Source organism: Nomascus leucogenys, chromosome 18 (assembly GCF_006542625.1).
Source record: "Nomascus leucogenys isolate Asia chromosome 18, Asia_NLE_v1, whole genome shotgun sequence".
In the NCBI taxonomy this organism is placed as follows: domain Eukaryota; kingdom Metazoa; phylum Chordata; class Mammalia; order Primates; family Hylobatidae; genus Nomascus; species Nomascus leucogenys.
The window spans coordinates 94392298-94412942 of NC_044398.1; the positions used below are offsets into that span (position 1 = coordinate 94392298).

General features: G+C 44.7%; 1 protein-coding gene across 4 annotated transcripts in view; it reads right to left on the reverse strand.

Moving 5' to 3' along the window:
• ABAT (4-aminobutyrate aminotransferase) overlaps positions 1-20645 on the reverse strand; it is a 103297-nt gene that overhangs the window by 38042 nt on the left and 44610 nt on the right. For all 4 annotated transcript variants that reach the window (XM_030798650.1, XM_030798653.1, XM_030798652.1 and 1 more), the window contains one exon: positions 9907-10017. In XM_030798650.1, coding sequence (XP_030654510.1) covers positions 9907-9976 — 70 coding nt within the window. In that variant the 5' untranslated portion in view covers positions 9977-10017. The remainder of the gene's footprint in view (positions 1-9906; positions 10018-20645) is intronic.

The window sequence follows — 20645 nt, forward strand, 5'->3', positions numbered from 1 at the left end:
TCGAAGGTGGGTGGATCCCTTGAGCTCAGAAGTTCACGACCAGCTTAGGCAACATGGTGAAACCCCATCTCTACCAAAAAACCCAAAAAACAAAAATTAGCCGGGCGTGGTATTACATGCCTTTAGTTCCAGCTACTTGGGAGGCTGAGGTGGGAGGATTCCTTCAGCCTGGGAGGTTGAGGCTGCAGTGAGCCATGATTGCAGCACTTCAGCCTGGGCAACAGAGTGAGACGCTGTCTCAACAAACAAACAAAAAACAAAGGGAAAACAACCTAAATGTCCAGCACCGGAAGTCAGCTAAGTAGAATGTGGCATAGTCAACCATTTCATGGAATATTATGCACCCATCAATTGTTTTGAGGTTGACATTTTAAATATTTATGGATATGGAAAGATGCCCATGGTATTAGCATGTGAAAGGTCAGATTCTAAAAATTATCCGAATTTTGTAAAAATGTAATCTACATACAAATGTATATAGACCAAAGTTTCTCAGCCTTGACAATATTAACATTTTGGGCTGGATAATCCTCTGTTGTGGGGCGCTGTCCTGTGTATTATAGAATGCTTAGCAGCATCCCTAGCCTTTACCCACCAGAGGCCAGGAGCACCCATCCCCAGTTGTGCCAATCAAAATTACCTAGGAAGGAATCATCACATTTCTAAATTCAGATGGTCCCATTTAATAAATGGTTTCCGTTTTAAAAATAAAGTTTTGGTCTGACATGGTTGAGATCTATGTCCCTGCCCAAATCTCATGTTGAAATGTAATTCCTAATGCTGGAGGTGGGGTCTTGTGGGAGGTGACTGGATTACGGGGACAGTTTCTCATGGCATAACACCATCCCGCTTTGTGCTGTCATGGAGAAAGTAAGTTCTCACGAGATCTGGTTGTTTCTTTTACTTATTTATTTATTTATTTATTTATGAGACAGAGTGTCACTCTGTTGCCCAGGCTGGAGTGCAGAGACACCATCTTGGCTCACTGCAACCTCTGCCTCCCAGGTTCAAGTGGTTCTCCTGCTTTGGCCCCCCAAGTAGCTGGGATTACAGGTACCTACCACTACGCCTGGCTAATTTTTGTATTTTTAGCCTGGCTGAGGTCTGGTTGTTTAAAAGTGTGTGGCTGGCCGGGCACAGTTGCTCATGCCTGTAATCCCAGCGCTTTGGGAGGTTGAGGCACGTGGATCACCTGAGGTCAGGAGTTCAAGACCAGCCTGGCCAACATGGCAAAATCCTGTCTCTAACAAAAATATAAAAATTAGCCGGGTGTGGTGGCAGGCACCCGTAATCCCAGCTACTAGGGAGGCTGAGGCATGAGAATCGCTTGAACCCAGAAGGCAGAGTCTGCAGTGAGCCAAGATTATGCCACTGCACTTCAGACTGGGTGACAAAGCAAGACTCCGTCTCAAAAGCAAAAAAGAAACGTGTGGCTCCTCCCTACTTGCTCTCTTGCTCCTATTCCTACCATGTGAGGCGCCTCGCCCGCCCTTTGCCTTCCACCATGATTGGAAGTTTCCTGAGGCCTCCCCAGAAGCTGAGCAGATGCCAGCATCATGCTTCCTGTACAGCCTGCAGAACCATGAGCCAATTAAACCTCTTTTCTTTAAAAATTACCCAATCCCAGGTATTTTTTTTTTTGTAGCATTGTGAGAACAGACTAATACACGGTCACGCATCATTTGTTTGAAATGCATTTCACATTTTCCACATAATGTATAATGAATTCACAGAGGGTGTTTGATTTCCCGGCTTAATCCCACAAATCTTTTTAGCTCCACATGTTGCTGAAACACAAAGGGTAGCTGAAGCCCAAGCCTTGCTGATCCCTGAGTGAAAGACAGGTGCGGTGAATCCAAGACAAGTGTGTGAGGGTTTACTGTCAGGAACCCCTAGAAATCCCTTTAGTGTTACTGTTGATTTTTCGCTTTCTTGGTACTATTTGGTGGTTGGGAAATATTAGTTCCTCTTACTGGCGTTGCCATAATTGTACCAAACTAGGGAATCAGTGGACACTTTATATAAATTACATAAATAATCTAATTTCATCTTCATATATATAATAAACAAAAATATATATTATATAACAATATATATTATATATTATAACTAAAATATATTATATATCATAACTAAATATATATTATATATTACAACTAAAATGTATATTATATAACTAAAATATATATTATATATTATAACCAAAATATATATTATATAACTGAAATATATATTATATAATATAACTAAAATATATATTATATAATATAACTAAAATATATATTATATAATATAACTAAAATATATATTACATAATATATTATAACTAAAATATATATTATATAATATATTATAAAATATATATAATATATATATAGATATAGATATATAAAACTGTTTCCATTACACAAGAGGGAACTCTAAAGCTCAGAGAAGTTAAGAGATGTGCCAAGATCTCCCGTGACACACACACACACACACACACACACACCCAGACACACACGCAGATAGCTTGTCGAACTATAGAAAGCTATGAGATTTGGAAACATATTTAAATTCACTCTTAATTTTCCATAATTGCTTTTGTTATCAAAGAAGGTTTCTGAATTAATTATGTAACATCATGCTGTCTTTTGAACATAAAGTACCATTAAAATACAGCACTACATTTATATAAGGATGAAGAAAAACAGCTTTTATTTTCTTCTCTTTGATCTGAAAAAGGGAATTCCTAAAAGTACTCCATTAGAAGAGAGCTATAGGTCCTAGAACATGTTGATGACTTTTTTTTTTCTTTTTTTTAAAGAAATGAGGTCTCGCTATGTTGCCCAGCCTGGCTTTGAACTCCTGGGCTCAAGTGATCCTCCTGCCTCAGCCTCCCATGTAGCTAGGACTACAGGCACACAACACTGTGCCTGGCTCCTTTTTTTTTTTTTGAGACAGGGTCTCACTCTGTCGCCCAGGCTGGAATGCAGTGGTGTGATCTCAGCTCACTGCAACCTCTGCATCCCGGTTTCAAGCAATCCTTTCACCTTAGCCCCCTGAGTAGCTGGGATCACAGGCATGCGCCACCATGCCCGGCTAATTTTTTGCATTTTTGGCAGAGAAGGGGTTTTGCCATGTTTCCCAGGCTGGTCTCGAACTCCTGAGCTCAGGCAGTCCACCCGCCTCGGCCTCCCAAAGTGCTGGGATTACAGGCATAAGCCACCGTACCTGGCCCTACTTTTTTACACTGAATTATTTATCTTTTCCTTTGCCAGAACTCAGTATTACTGGAGAGCATTGATTCCAACTAGATCTTCAGGGATGCACATTTTGATAAAAATAGCTCTTCACCGGTGCAGATCTTGCTTTATTTCCAGCAAAGTGGGAAAATGAAAAATTAGAAATTAGCAAGCTGTTCTTAAATGAGGACACACACGTCCTCCTTTCTTTTCTCCAGAAAGTGTCTTGACATTGCATTGTAGCAATCAGATTTCTTGGGAACTGGAGTGTGCAAATACTGGGAATGGGAGCAGTTCACAGGGGGAGCTGCGGCTGAATGGATCCAGAGAGAAACGACTGGAGAGCGTGGGATCAAGTGGAGCTGCAATAGTGAGGATGTCAAGGCCATGGGGAAACAGGAGCTGGAAGACGTGGTGAACAAAGGGTGAGAACTGGCCAACTGGGAGCTATGGGGCACAAGCCAGAAATGCTGAGGACAGGTACAAGGCAGATGGGTCTGTTCCAAGAACTGTATCAGTTCCTATCATGTTTTCCATTAAGTGTGTTTGCAACTGTGCTATCAGAAAGGTGGGGAATGGGGAAATTAACACATATTCAGTCTCTACTAAAATGCTAGGCTGGCCCTATTTAGGCAAACTCCCATCTATTTTAAGTAATCCACAATTAAATACAACAATATAGATAGGTATTGTTGTTCACAGTTTACAGATGAGGATCAGAGATGTTAAGTGAACTTCCCAATGTCACACAGCTAGTGAGTTGAAGAGTCAGTATCGGAACCCAGGTTCTTGCAATCCCAATACTACTGCTTTTCCTTCTATATCTCAATGTTGGCATTTTTAAAAGAGGAAAATCACCAAATACTATTATTTAATATTCTCTTAATGATGACATATAACACCATACACCACAAGAGAACAGAACAAAAATTGAAGGGACAAGTAAACCTTGTCTTGGATCTCATCTATGAAGACATACAAGCAGATTCAAGTGTGTATTGAGCACTTAGGGTGAACAAACCAGGAATCATCTGGAGCAATTTACATGGCTTATCTCATTTAATTCTCACAAACCCCTATGAGGTAAATGTTATTATTCTTACATTACAGAAGAAGACACTGAGACTCAGAGAGGTTAATTAATTTGCCCAAGATCACACAGCTAGCAAGTGGTTAGCAGGAAACTTGCCCATCTGACCCGTTTCCTAGAAGCTATGAATGGAACTGAGGCTGTCTTTGATTTCATCTAGTGCTAGCCTTTGAATGAAACATTTGCAGCAAAACCACACACTTCTCCCAAAGGCAAATTTTGATCATGATCACAAAGATGGAAAAAACCAGTTTGAATTAATACTGAATGATCAAGCATTTTCATTCATGAATAAAATAACACATCCAGAAGGCAAGAGTGTGTTACTGACACACAAGACCAGACACAGTGGGTGAATGGTCCATCCAGCCTGGCCCTCTGGGGCTCACAGCCCTCAATGGCCATGCCAAGCCAGAGTCCATTTTTAGCTCCAAACTATACAGCAGCCAGCAAACATTTTTAATGTTCTCTTGATCTTTAGACCGAGAGTGATAAACGAATGTCATGTTCCCAAACGGCCAAAGCTCTGTACGTGAGCCTGGCCCGAATGAAGGTTAAGTCCAACTGGAGTTGTTTGCTCTGCTTTTCTGTTAAAAATTTTTTTTTATCTGCTCCTGCAACTGTCCACCCCAGTTATTTTGTGATAAAATGCTTATTGAGGAAGATACCAATAAGCAACATGGAAAAAACAAAACACATTTAATTTTCTACCCAGCGATAACAATTTTGATGTGGTCTCCCACTCTCTGTATCCTATCTACCAACATAACATGATTAATTTTGGGGAGGCATAAAATGATGCCATTGGGAACACCACGTCAGATCGTTAACTATGGTCACTTTAATGGCCTCACAGTGACCTGGTGGAGACACCATGGAGAAGCAGGAAAATGCAGTGGGTATGGTTGCAGGCTGAGGCTTCCATTTTTGGCACCCTCTCTTGCTTTGAGGGAGCAGTTGCCACATTGTAAGCGGCTCTGTGAAGAGGTCCACATATCGAGGAACTGAGAGTGGCTTCTGGCTGACAGCCTCCAAAAAGCTGAATCCAGCCACAACCCTGTAAGTGGATGGCCAGTGGATCCTCCAACCGCCAAGTTGAGCCATCAGATGAGACCACAGCCCCAGCTGACAGCTCCATTACACCCTCATGACAGACCTTGAGCCAGAGGATCTAGCTAAGTTACCCCTGGATTCCCAACCCACAGAAACTGTGAGATAATAAACATAGGATCCCAATGTGCTAAATTTGGAGGTATGTGTTATGTGGCAGCAGATAACCAATACAGTGGCTCGGGTCCTGGAGCCAACTGGGCTTAGCCCAAAAGCCTGGCTCAGCCGCTTATCAGCTCTGTGGCTCTGGCAACTTAATTTCCCTGACTTGAAGTTTCCTTTACCTTAAAGAGTGGTGGTGAGGGCTAAATGGGTTAAAAGTAAGCTGTAATTCCTATCATTTTTTAATCCTTCCCCTGGTTGCTACTTGCCTAATAGCAGTGTATGAGAGTACACATATTCGTGTATCTTTGCCAACACTGTGTTTTAGTATTCTTAAAAAACCATATTCTGGCTTACTAGATATCCCAAACCGATAAGTCAAAGGAAAAGACAAAATCTCACCATATGGTTTTCTAAATCATAAATGTGCCAAAAAAGATTCAGCTCCAACCAAGAAAATGCAGAAGAGGTAAAGGTAAGGAACTCTGTGATTTAGCCATTTCTATTTTTTTTTTTCATTGTGCCTGTATTTCCATGCTTGTAAAATGGGAGTTAGGACCCACCTTACTGTAAATACAAATAAAGTGCTTTCACATGAACCATAACCTCTGCCTCCTGGGTTCTAAGCGATTCTCCTGCCTCACCCTCCCAAGTAGCTGGGATGGGTGTGCACCACCATGCCCAGCTAATTTTTGTATTTTTAGTAGAGACAGGGTTTCATCATGTTGGCCAGGCTGGTCCTGAACTCCTGACCTCAGGTGATCCACCCACCTCAGCCTCCCAAAGTGTTGGTATTATAGGTGTGAGCCACTGTGCCTGGCCCATATGAACCATTTCTTCTAATGCAAGACATTTGTGAAATAGGAAGGATACGATTATTAGACCCATTTTCCTGATGAGAAAACTGAGGCTTGGGTAAGGTCTATCGGTTAGGCTCACTTGGTTAATGTGTGGTGAAGCCGGTAACCCAACCACATGAATCTTGATCTACTGCTCTTCCCATGGTGTCTCCTTAGGAAGGCTCAGATGTCCTTGAGAATGACCTTTAAAGATGGTGCCACATGCGCCACTCGGCTAGAGCTCCACAAAAGCCACATCTCTTTCTTCACTGCCACATCCTCCATACGCAGCACAGCACTTGGCATGCAGTAGGTGCCCAACAGCCTTAGTTATGGAATGAATGAATCGTCTGTGCCAGACTCTCTTTCTGACTTGGAACCCTCCACACCTACATCTTTCTGATTTGTTTTAGCATAATTATGGGTAAACATTAATATGCCTCTCTTATAAATAAACAAATAAATAAATAAATAAAGCAAAACCTCGGCCAGGTGCAATGGCTCACGCCAGTAATCCCAACGCTTTGGGAGGCCAAGATGGGTGGATCACTTGAGGTCAGGAGTTGGAGACTAGCCTGGCCAACATGGTAAAACCCTGTCTCTACAAAAAATATAAAAATTAGCCAGGCATGGTGGCAGGTGCCTGTAATTCCATCTACTTGGGAGGCTGAGGCAGGAGGATCACTTGAATCCGGGACGTGGAGGTTGCAGTGAGTCAAGATTGCACCACAGCACCACTCCAGCCTGGCCAACAGAGCGAGACTCCATCTCAAAAACACACACACACACATGCACACACAAACACACACACACACAGACACACACAAAAGAAAAAAGGAAAAGCAAAACCTCAAAAGCCATTGATAACTTCTTAAAACTATCAAGGTCAAGAAGAATACGGAAAAGACTGAGAAACCGTCACAGACCAGAGGAGGCCATGGAAGATGAGACAAATCAATGCAATGTGTGTACCTGGATTGGATCCTGGAGCAGAAAAAGACATTAAAGGAAAAATGAGTGAAAGCCAAATAAAAGCCTGGAGTCTGGTTAATGGTAACATACCAAGGTCAGTTTCTTAGTGTCTTTAAAAATTTATTTATCTATTATTATTATTTGAAGACAAGGCCACCCAGGCTGGAGTGCTGTGGCATGATCATGGCTCACTGCAGCCTCGATCTCCCAGGCTCAAGCAATCCTCCCGCTTCAGCCTCCCCAGTAGCTGAGACTACAAGCACATGTCACCATGCCCAGGTAAGTTTTGTATTTTTCATAGAGACAGGGTCTCCCTATGTTGCCCAGGCTGGTCTCAAACCCCTGGGCTCAAGCGATCCTCCTGCTTCAGCCTCCCAAATTGCTGGGGTTACAGGTGTGAGCCACTGTGCCCAGCTAGTCAGCTAGTTTCTTTCTTTTTTTTTTTTTTTTTGATATGGAATCTCAGTCTCTCACCCAGGCTGAAGTACAGTGGGTCAATCTCAGCTTACTGCAACCTCCGCCTTCTCGGTTCAAGTGCTTCTTCTGCCTCAGCCTCCCAGGTAGCTGGGATTACAGGTGCCTGCCACCACACCCGGCTAATTTTTTTTTTTTGTATTTTTAGTAGAGACGAGGTTTCACCATGTTGGCCAAGCCGGTCTCGAACTCCTGACCTCAGGTGATCCTCCTGCCTCGGCCTCCCAAAGTGCTGGGATTACAGGCGTGAGCCACCACGCCTGGCCAGATAGTTTCTTAGTGTTGACAACTGCATCTTGGTGATGTAAGATGTTAACAAAGGAGGAAACTGGTGAGGGCCATATGGGGTCTCCCTGTAATATCTTTGTAACTTCTCTGTAAATCTAAAATTATTAAAAAATAAGATGTTTATTTATTTATTTTTTATTTTTTTGAGACAGAGCCTTGCTATTGCCCAGGCTGGAGTGCAGTGGCACAATCCAGCTCACTGCTATCTCCACCTCCTGGATTCAAACGATTCTCCTGCCTCAGCCTCCTGAGTAGTTGGGATGACAGGCGTCCACCACCACGCCTGGCTAATTTTTGTATTTTTGGTACAGACGGTATTTCACCATGTTGGCCAGCCTGGTCTCGAACTCCTGACCTCAGCTGATCTGCCCACCTTGCTTCCCAAAGTGCTGGGATTACAGTTGTGAGCCACGGCGCCCGGCCAAGATGTTTATTTTAAAATAAAGCCTACTAATACTCCTTGGGGAGGAGTGAACACTCCTACTGTTTATCCCACCCAGGACATACACACCAGCATTCAACAAGCGGACCAAGGACATGGCTAGCAGTTTATCTTCAGAAGGCAGTAAGGCCTGACAACAAGGGACACCATGATGACAAACACAGGGGCTCTGAGAGAGCTGGGGACAGACTGGAGGCTCATTGGTCTTTCTGAACCTATTTCATGGCCAGGCCCAAGGCAGGCAGTTTATATCTCTGCAGGAGGCCAATCGCGGGGCATCTGAAGGGAGGCTCCTGCTGGTGGCTCTGTCTCCAGAGCCACGTGGAGGCACATGGAGGAGTACTTAGCACTGGAGCCGGACAGAGTTACTTGCAAGTGGCTGTGTGACCTTGGGCAAATGGTTTGCTTCTCTAAGCCTCAGTTCTCTTACCTATAAAATGGGATTCACTTGAGCCTGCCTCGTGGGACTGTTGGGAGGGAGGTCTCAAAGAGGTCAAACAGAAGGAAGGAGGAGCCTGTGCAGGTGGCCATGGGTGTGGGGTGGAGTGGGGGTGAGACATTCCTAAGATGGTGTCTCCCATCCAGTGATCCAGTGACCTTGAAGCACAGCTGGCCTTTAGGTCAATTTCAAAGTCGTTTACGGCTTTCTTTGTTCCTTAGCAGCAACCCCAGTTGTGTGTTTTCCCCAGCGGTCCCTGCAGAGATGGCCTGGGACCGTCTGGCTGTGGAGGCCATTGCCTACCTGAAGGCAGAGTGGCTCCAGGGTGGATCTCATCCCGTCAGACTGAGGCACTTGGGACAGGATTATATGACAGAGATGGCAGAGGGAAAGGAGGTGGCAATGGTGATAGTTTTATGGATAGTGGGTGATGTGGTTTGGCTGTGTCCGCATTCGAATCTCATCTTGAATCGTAGCTCCCATAATTCCCACATGTCATGGGAGGGACCCAGTGGGAGGTAATTGAATCATGGAGGTGGGTCTTTCCCATGCTATTCTCATGATAGTCAATTGAGTAAGTTTCACACGATCTGATGGTTTTATAAAGGGCAGTTCCCCTGCACACGTTCTCTTGCCTGTCACCATGTAAGACGTGCCTTTGTTCCTCCTTCACCTTCCGCCATGATTGTGAGGCCTCCCCAGCCATGTGAAACTGTGAGACCATTAAACCTCTTTTTCTTCATAAAACACCCAGTCTCGGGTGTGTCTTTATTAGCAGCATAAGAACAGACTAACACAGTGGGACAGTCCCAGAAACACTCACTGGCTGGTCCCTTTATCCCAAAGGGCTCTTCCAGCCCAGGAATCCCTAGTCTGGATGGTGTCTTCCACTAGTACCAGTTTTTATCAAGACCCCCGGGGCTTACCAGGCAGCAGCAGGCGGTAGCTGTGCTGGAAGCTGCAGGCCAGGCGCTGGGCGAGCAACATGGAGGCCATGACCCCTTGAGGGACAGGGATGCCCTTTGCGTGCTGCCACCCTGAAAGAAACCAGAAAGGCAGGCTTAGGCCCATGAAGACCACTCCCCTCTCAGCCAAAGATCCCATCCCCACCACTTCCCACCTAGTGGAGAAGGTTCTTCTGACATTGTCAAATGCTTGGGTTTTATACTGAACATGCACTTTATATATTAGGCCAGGCAAGGTGGCTCACACCTGTCATCTCAGCACATTGGGAGACCAAGGATTTCTTGAGGCCAGGAGTTCCAGACTAGTCTGGACAGCATAGCAAGATCCCATCTTCACAAAAACTTTAAAAATTAGCTGGGTGTGGTGGTGCATGCCTATAGTCTCAGCTACTCAGGAGGCTGAGGTGGGAGGATCGCTTGCGCCCAGGAATTTGAGGCTGCAGTGAGCCATAATCGTGCCACTGCTCTCCAGCCTGGGTGACAAAGTGAGACCCTGTCTCAAAAACAAAAACAAAAAAACCAAAAACTATATTATACTGAATACATACTTTAATTCACATTTTTTTTTTTTTTTTTTTTTTTTTTTTGAGATGGAGTCTCATTCTATCGCCCAGGCTGGAGTGCAGTGGCTCTATCTCGGTTCAGTGCAACATCAGCCTCCCGAGTAGCTGGGACTACAGGCATGTGCTACCACACTCAGCTATGTTTTCTTTTTTTTTTTTTTTAGTAGAGACAGGCTTTCACTATGCTGGCTAGTCTGGTGTCGAACTTCTGACCTCCAGTAATCTGCCTGCCTTGGCCTCCCAAAGTGCTGGGATTACAGGTATTACAGGTATGAACCACCGTGTCCAGCCCTGATTGCCACTCTTATTGGGAGCCTGCAGCACCCCCTATCCCCCAGTTTGTTTCCTTTTATCATCTCTCCTTGCTCCCTGTTCCCTCTCCCCAGAACATCATTTAAATGTGTTTTGTGTGCATCCTTCTGTCTGCAGATCTTTCTGCTAAAATCCTGTTTTGTTAATTGGTACGTGTATTTTTTACATAGACGGTATTGTGTCTCAGAAGAAAATTTGTATCTCAGAACAGCAACAGCACCATTCATGTGTCATTCCTCTTCCCGGACCCCGTTTCCCGAGTCCTTTCTGTGTGACGCATGTTGCACAAAAACCTTTATATACAGTATGATTAATATTTGTTACTATTATTAACATGTACAACCATGCTCCATGGTCTTTTTGCAGAGGAGGAAATTGAGGCACAGAGAGGTTAAGTGGTGGATCTGAAAGCAGAACTCAGGTGTGTGTGACCCCAGAGTCAGCAAACCTCACAGTCATGCAACACAGCCCAAACACTCCATCAAAATCCCTCTATTTATTTTACAACAAGTACTCCATTGAGTGCTGACTTTGTACCAAGTACTTTTTCTCAGATTGGACATACAGGGATGAATGAGGAAGGCCTGGAGCTTACATCCTCATGAGGAACAAAGAGAATGAAATGAATCATAACATAAACTAGGGCATCATTGTAATGGGGAGAAGCACCTTGAAGGAAAAGTGAAAGGTGCTAGGAGCATGATTTATCAGGCTTCTTTCAAGTGCCAGCAACAGTGGGGCAGGTGTGATTATCCCCATTTTACAGATGAGGAAACTGACGCTCCAGATGTGATGTATTTTAACCCATGTTCACTGTAGCATTATTCACAATAGCCAAGAGGTGGAAGCAACCTAGACATTCAGTGACAGATGAATGGGAAAAAATATGCCGTATCCACACAGTGGAATATTATGCAGCCTTAAAAAAGGAGGAAATCCTGTTATATGCTGCAACATGGATGAGGCTGGAAGACATTATGCTAGGTGAAATAAGCCAGTCACAAAAGGTCAGATACTGCATGATTCCTGTCATATGAAACAACTAAAGTAGTCAACCTCCTAGAAACAGAAAGAGAGTCTGGGCATGGTGGCTCATGCCTGTAATCCCAGCACTCTGGGAGGCCAAGGTGGGTGGATCACTTGAGGTCAGGAGTTCAAGACCAGCCTGGCCAACATGGTGAAACCCCGTCTCTACCAAAAATATAAAAAATTATCCGGGCATGGATGCGAGCCCCTGTAATCCCAGCTACTTGGGAGGCTGAGGCAGGAGAATCACTTCAACTCGGAAGGCAGAGGTTGCAGTGAGCTGAGATCGCACCACTGCACTCCAGCCTGGGTGACAGAGCAAGACTCTGTCTCAAGGGAGGAAAAAAAAGAGAAACAGAAAAAGAGGAATGGTGGTTGCCAAGGGCTGGGGGAAGGGAAAAAAGGAGGTTGTTTAGTGTGTCTGGAGTTTCAGTTTGCAGGACGAAGTATTTCTAGAGCTTCACTATACAACAAATAGTGCTTATAATACTGTACTGTATACTTCAAAATGGTGAAGATGCTAAATTTTATGTTATGTGTGTGATTTTTAAAATAACAGTTAAAAAAAAAAAAAAGAAAAGTGATCCAGGAAAGACATTGGTATTGAGGTTGACATACCTATCAAGGACAACTACCAGGGCTTCCAATGCTTTGACAAAACTCAGGTGTGTGGCCTTCTGGTCCAGTGTCTGCGATTTCGCGTTGTTGGAGCAGTCATTGTATCCCTGAGCATTGCAGCTCTCTATAAGTTTGCTGTGGCTGAACCAACAAAGAAGGCATATGCAGAAGCGATGCGGACGGCTGTTATTGTTCAGAGTGCAAAGTGATTTTGGAATATAAAGAATTTCTTGGGGTTGAGTTACCTAGAAGTTTATCACTGACCTGTGTTCCTGAACTATGAAACATGAATATGGGGGCTAAGAAATAGTTTCTCTTTGGGCTGGCATGGTGGCTCACTCCTGTAATCCCACAATTTTGGGAGGCCAAGGCAGGTGAATCACTTGAGGTCAGGAGGTCGAGATCAGCCTGGCCAACATGGTAAAACTGTCTCTACTAAAAATACAAAAATTAGCTGGGTGTGGTGTCGCACGCCTGTAATCACAGCTACTCAGGAGTCTGAGGCACAAGAATCGCTTGAACCTGGGAGGCGGAGATGGCAGTGAGGCGAGATCACAGCACTGCACTCCAGTCTGGGTGATAGAGTGAGACACTGTCTCACACACAAAAAATTAGAAATATTTTCTCTTGATAAATAAAGAATTAATGAGTATTTCGGACAGTAAACAAAGTAAAACAATTTATTTTTTAAAAAGAAGCCATGTGATTTACCCAGCACACAGCAAGTTGGTGGTAGAGCCAGCGTTGGCGTTGAGAGATGTCTGGCTCAGGATTCCTGGCTTGTGCCTAATGCATGGATTTATTGCGAGTTTAATACCTGAAACTTACTCTGTGACAGACCCTGGGGACGCGGCCCTCTCCTCATGCAGCCCTGGCTTGGGCTGCCTGACTCCACCCAGCCCCACAGTGGACAGAAATTCCATCCTAGACCTGGATGAAGACCAAGAGGCTTCTCCCACCCCTCTGCTCCTGTGATGACAGCATATAGGAAGTGCCAACCAGAGGTGATAAATACAGACCTAGAGAGATCCCACAGCTGGAGGGGAGGCCTGAATGCAAGGAGACAGAGCAGGGCAAGGAGGAACGACAGGCAGATTCAGATTACAGGTGCAGGTGCTGGGAAACACGTGAGCTCAGCAGCACAGGGCAGGAATAGTGTGGAGAATCAGGCACCGAGCCCAGGATGGCAAGTTGGCAGCACGCTCTGGCTGCCCATAGAGCTAATAGAATGTTGACTGTATTATTAGAAGGAAAGAGTGAATGAAGGAGGGAGGTGGTTGCCATTGATGCATTTGTGCTACGAACATTCATGGTACCCCTACCATGTGCCGGACCCTCCACTGGGCACAAGGGTACACAAAGATCAATTAGAGGCTGTCCTTGCCCTCTAAGTATTACCAAGTACTGGGCACTTGCTCTGTGCAGGCTCTCAGCTGGTGCTGTAGAGCCATCTCATTTCATCCCCAGAGCCCTAGGAGGTAGCTCCTAGAAGACAGAGATAGGTCATTATCCTGTCTTCAGGCAACTGAGGTACTATCACGGGTGGGGTGGGGTTGGGTAGGTGCAGGAAGTGTCTTCTGGGGTGTCTGCTCTGCACTTCATTCTTCCCCATTCTCAGATACTTCCCCATTCCTCTACAGGGGTGTAGACCTGGCCCTATTGGCCATGGTTGACTAGACAGGGCTGGGCCAGAGTCCTGACACCGTCTACCCACTGAGATGATCCAGCATTCAAACAGGGTCTTTTTTTTTTTTTTCTTTAAGACAAAAAAGGGCTGGAGAAAAGAAAGACGAGTGCAGTGGCGTGATCATTGCTCACTGCAGCCTGGAACTCCTGGGCTCAAGAGATCCTCCCATCTTAGACCCCCCCAAGTAGCTGGGACTACAGGCATGCACCACCATGCCCAGGTAATTTTTAAATACATTTTTTTAGAGACAGATGTCTCGCTATGGTGCCTAGGCTGGTCTCAAACTCCTGGGCTCAAGTGATCCTCCCATATTGGCTCCTAAAGTGCTGGGATTATAGGCATGAGCCATGGTGCCTGGTCTGTGTGAGACATTCTGAAGGGTACATTACTCCCTTCACTTTGCTCAACCATCTGTAGGAGTAGGGTAATCTCCCTGTTTAGAGATGATAAAAGGGAGGCTCAGAGAGGTTATGACATTTGACCTCGGTCATAGGCTTACCTGAGACCGTCTGACCCCAAAGCCCCTGCCTCTATGCACTGTAACATCAGTTAATCCAGCTAATAACAAAACACCTGGCTGTTTTTGTTTTTGGTTTTTATTGAGACAGGATCTGGCTCTGTCACTCAGGCTGGAGTGCAGTGGTGTAATCTCGGCTCACTGCAACTTCTGCCTCCCCCAGGCTCAGGCCATCCTGCCACCTCCCAAGTGCCTGGAACTACAGGCGAACGCCACCACGCCCAGCTAATTTTTGTATTTTCTGTGAACCCAGGTTATTGTCATGTTGTGAAGGCTGGTCTTGAACTCCTGAGCTAAAGTGATCTGCCTGCCTTGGCCTCCCAAGGTGCTGAGATTACACGCGTGAGCCACCATGCCCGGCCCCTAGCTATTGTTGATATGAGGCTTCATGAATAAAAATGACCTAGTTCACAGAATAAATTTTATTGCTTTTCACCACAGGAAACTTTTTGAGAAAGTGTGGGCTTGGAAAGTGTGGCCATGAATTAACTGAGAAACCAAACTCTTTTTTTTTTTTGAGACGGAGTCTCGCTCTGTTGCCAGGCTGGAGTGCAGTGGCGTGATCTCGGCTCACTGCAACCTCTGACTCCCTGGTTCAAGCGATTCTCCTGCCTCAGCCTCCTGAGTAGCTGGGATTATAGGCACGCGCCACCACACCCAGCTAATTTGTGTATTTTTAGTAGAGATGGGGTTTCACCATATTGGCCAGGAGGTTCTCAATCTCCTGACCTTGTGATCCACCCGCCTTGGCCTCCCACAGTGCTGGTATTACAGGTGTGAGCCACCGTGCACGGCCCAAAATCTTTTCTTAATAACTCAATGGATTTTTTTTTTTCTATTCTAGGACATCTGACTCAATGCAAGCCTATTAATTTAGCAACACAGTAACTATGTAGATTTTGTTTTCTATTCCAGCATATCCGACTCAATGTAAGCCTATTAATTTAGCAACACAGCAACTATGTAGAAAGCGCAGTTGATGTCTTTCGCTTAAAACCACTTGTCTCAAACAGGGAGCACTGAGGCGTCACACAACTCAATTTCCATTAAACATGTTTTTGAAACTCCGAGTATCTCAGAGAACTCAACATTTGAATATTGTGCAAAAGTGAGAGCCAAACCCACACACTTTCAATTACAAAATGTCACATAGGAAAATATACCGTGGTGACATTTTGGTGGCCCGCAGTTGAAAATTGACCTTATAACAAAATCTGATCTCTGTTAGACATTAATTCTTAGCACAATATATTTCAAACAATTGGAAGAGTTAATGTCATTCATTCACTCCCTCTCACCCACTAATTTAATCAATAAAAGTTAATTAGGCACCTGTTATCAACAAGGCACTGCATCATTTAGATATAATCTCTCTCTCTCTCTCTGACAGGGTCTCACTCTGTTGCCCAGGCTGGAGTGCAGTGGGGCGATCAGGACTCACTGCAGCCTCTATCACCCGGGCTCTAGCAATCTTCCCATCTCAGCCGTCCAAGTAGCTGGGACTACAGGCATGTGCCATCATGCCTGGCTAATTTTTTAAATTTTTTAGTAGAGATGAGGTCTTGCTATGTTGCCCAGGCTGGTCTCGAACTCCTGAGCTCAAGTGATCCTCCCATCTTGGACTCCCAAAGGGTTGGGATTACCGGCACGAGCACCGCTCCTGGCCAAGGCATCACTTCTCTTAGGAGAAACTAAGATGGATAAATTGCTTTCTTTCTGAAGCTCATAATTTAGTGGCAGAGAACTATGAGCAGAAAGAAAATGGAGGAATTTAATGTACTAGGCTGCTTTACCCATCATGTGAATAATTTCTTAAAATAACCCAGCATGATATGTACATAAAAATTTTCCAGTTCACTGTCAACAACAAATTCTGCATAAGATAGAACAGAATCACGACTATTTTGCTGGTGTGAGTGAGGTGCTAAGGGAACACGGGGAGATTCATTCTGGCTAGGGTGACAATGTCAGGGAGGTGTTGCCTCAGCTGCATCTTCAAAAGTTAGGAGATTTCACAAGGCAAAGAAGAAAGCAGGGATAAGGCAAGTGCTCAGAGGTGTATGATGACCCAGAGTAGCTAAGGATCCTGGTGCACAGTGAGAGTGGCTGTGGTATGAAATCATAGAGCACTGGGAGGGAAGGTGAGGGTGTGGTCACCTGGAGCCAACTCCCAGCAACAATTTCTAGGCTGATCTTGATTGATAGGACCCTCTGGAGACCCTTTCAAAGGGAGGAGCAAGCCCAGCTGCTCTAGTTGCATCCAGAACGGTCTGTGCTCCAGCAAAGGATACAATCAACAAAGTGAAGAAGCAACCCACAGAACAAGAGGAAATATTTACAAACTACTCCTCTGACAAGGGATTAATAACCAGAATACACAAAGGAGCTCAAACAACTCTATAGAAAAAAAATCTCATAATTTGATCGAAAAACGGACAAAAGATTTGAATAGATATTTCTCAAAAGAAGACATACAAATGGCAAACAAGCATACGAAAAGGTGCTTGACATCACTGATCATCAGAGAAGGCAAATCAAAACTACAAAGATTTGCCATCTCACCCCAGTTAAAATGGCTTATATCCAAAAGACAGGCAATAACAAATGCTGGAGAGGATGCGGAGCAAAGGGAACCCTGGTACATTGTTAATGGGAATGTAAACTAGTACAACCACTATGGAGAACAGTGGGAGGTTCCTCAAAAAACTAAAAATTGAGCTACCATATGATCCAGGAATCCCACTGCTGGGTAAATACACAAAAGAAAGGAACTCAGTGTATCGAAGAGTTATCTACACTCCTACGTTTGTTGCAGCACTGCTTACAATAGCTAAGATTTGGAAGCAACCTGAGTGTCCAATAACAGATGAATGGATAAAGAAAATGTGGTTCATACATGCAACGGAGTACTATTCAGCGCAGTGGCTCACACCTGTAATCCCAGCACTTTGGGAGGCTGAGGCAGGTGGATCACCTGAGGCCAGCCTGGCGAACACGGCGAAACCCCATCTCTACAAAAACCAAACATCGGCTGGGTGTGGTGGCCCATGCCTGTAGTCGCAGCTACTAGGGAGGCTGAGGCAGGAGAATCGCTTGAACCCGGGAGGCGGAGGTTGCAGTGAGCCGAGATGGCACCACTGCACTCCAGCCTGGGCGACAGGTCGAGACTCCATCTCAAAAAAAAAAAAAAAAAAAAAAAAAAAAGACCTAGTCATTTCCAATAACACGGATGGAACTGGAGATCATCATGTTAAGTGAAATAAGCCAGGCACACAAAGACAAGCGGCATGTGTTCTCACTTATTTGTGGGATGTAAAAATCAAATCAATTGAAGTCACGGGCGTAGAGAGAAGAAGGATGGTCACCAGAGGCTGGGAAGGGTAGCGGGGGCGGGGTTGAATGGGCGGTGCATAGTTAATGGGTACAAAAAAAATTAGAAAGAATAGAAGGGTCTGTGTTTAGGCAGGCTCCCAGAGAGGGCGGGGAGCATGTACTTAGCGTGTCAATGAGATGCTGGGGTCACCGAGCTGGGGAGGGGGTTCTCGAGGCAGGTATGTTGGAGGGCATCCACCGGGGTGGCAGTTGATGAGGAGTAAGAAGGCAGGGATTAGCTCCTAAACCCTCAGTCCTAGAGTTGGCATGGCCTTTTAAGAATTACGAGTTCCTCAAAAAGTTAAGCATAGAATTACTACTACATGACCCAGCAATTCCACCCCCCAAGTATTAGGTGGGTGCAAAAGGAAATGACTTTTGCATCAACTCAAAGAACCGAAAACAGAGACTCAAACAAATACACATAGCAGCACTATTCGCAATCGCCGAAAGGTAGAAAAAGCCCAGATGTCCATCAATGGATGAATGAATAAACAAAACGTGGTCTATCCTTACAACGAAATACTATTCAGTCATAAAAGGGAATGAAATTCTGACACATGCTACAACATGGATAAATCTCAAAATATTTTTATGCCATATGAATGAATGCAGAGGTAAAAGGCCCCATAGTCTATGAATCCATTTATAGGAACCTTCAAGAGTAGCTAAATCTATAAAGACAGAAAATAAATTAATGGTTGCCAGGGTCCTGGGAGGAATAAGAGGTGACTGCTTGATGGGTACAGGGGTCTCTGGGGTGATGAAAAAGATCTGAAATTAGATAGTGGTGGTGGCTGCATAGCATTGTAGATGTTCTAAAACGGTCTGAATTTTCACTTAAAAAGGTTCATGTTACGTTTATCATAATAAAAATGAAAAACAGCCAGGCTTGGTGGCTCACGTCTATAATCCTAGCACTTTCGGAGGCCGAGATGGGTAGATCACCTGAGGTCGGGAGTTCGAGACCAGCCTGACCAATGTGGAGAAACCCCGTCTTTACTAAAAATACAAAATTAGCCGGGCGCGGTGGTGGGCGCCTGTAATCCCAGCTACTTTGGAGGCTGAGGCAGGAGAATCACTTCGACCCAGGAGACAGAGGTTGCAGTGAGCCGAGATGGCGCCAATGCACTCCAGCCTGGGCGAGAGAGAGTGAGATTCCATCTCAAAAAAAAAAAAAAAAAAAAAAAAAAAAAAAGAAGAGAAAAAAGAAAAAGAGATTATGGAGTTGGCTGTCTTTTGTAGATGAGAAGAAGAGAGAGGACCAAAGACGTGCATGTAATGACACACTCTGATCATTCAGACTTAGTCTTCAATTTCCACCTGCTACAGGCTGTGTGACCCCAAGCTTGCCACTTGTTTGTTTTTTCTCTCCTGAGACAAGGTCTGGCTCTATTGACCAAGCTGGAGTGCAGTGGTGCCATCTCGGCAACCTCTGGCTCCCAGGCTCAAGTGATCCTCCCATCTCAGCCTAGCGAGCAGCTGGGACTATAGGCACATGCCACCACAACTGGCTAATTTTTGTATTTCTTTTTTGGAGAAATGGGGTTTCACCATGTTGCCCAGGCTGATCTTGAACTCCTGGGCTCAAGCAATCCTCCCACCTTGGCCTCCCAAAGTGCTGGGATTACAGGTGTGAACCACCATGCCTAGCCAAGAGAAGCTAATTTTCTGTGCTTCTGTATTGAAATGGCAAATAAATATTACAACACGTGCCAGGGCTGGCCAATGAGAGTATTGCCTATTTGGAGCAGTGAACATAAAGATTTCACGGCCCCTTTTAGGTTTACTTAATTTAGTTTTTATTTTTCATTATTTTTTGACCTGTTAGCAGGAAGCACTCTTTTAGGTTTTCAGCAGAAAAAAATGTGATAGCTTAGTGATGTCTGTTACGTGCACCATAATAGATAATTAAGATATGTGGGTTGTGCATGGAGGTGGCATTTGGAATTTAGAATATAAAGCTTGGGGCTGGGCGCAGTGGCTCACACTTGGAATCCCAGCACTTTGGGAGGCTGAGGCGGACGGATCACCTGAGGTCAGGAGTTCAAGACCAACCTGGCCAAAATGATGAAATCCTGTCTCTACTACAAATATAAAAATTAGCCGTGCGTGGTGGCATGCGTGCCTGTAATCCCAGCTACTGGGGAGGCTGAGACAGGAGAATTGCTTGAACCTAGGAGATGGAGGTTGCAGTGAGCCTAGATCGTGCCACTGCACTCCAGCCCGGGTGACAGAGCAAGACTCCGTCTCAAAAAAAAAAAAAAAAAAAAAAAAAAATATATATATATATATATATATATATAAAGCTTGAATCCAAACCACCGCCCTATCTTAGGTACTTGTATAACAGAGTGAAACTTACACAAGTGCTCTGAGCCTCAGTTTCCTGATTTGTAGATTGCAGATAGTGATGCTTTTCTCACTGCAGGGTTGCACTGGGAATTAGGGATAACAGACGAACACATCCTGGACAATCACAGGCACACAAGTCATTTGCGTTTACCCTGTCCCTGACTTGCTCCTGTCTTATACTTTCTGCTGAAGATGTAGTCATTCATTCTAGAGCCCCATGGTCTGAGATCCCTGGAGATTTCTGGAGTTG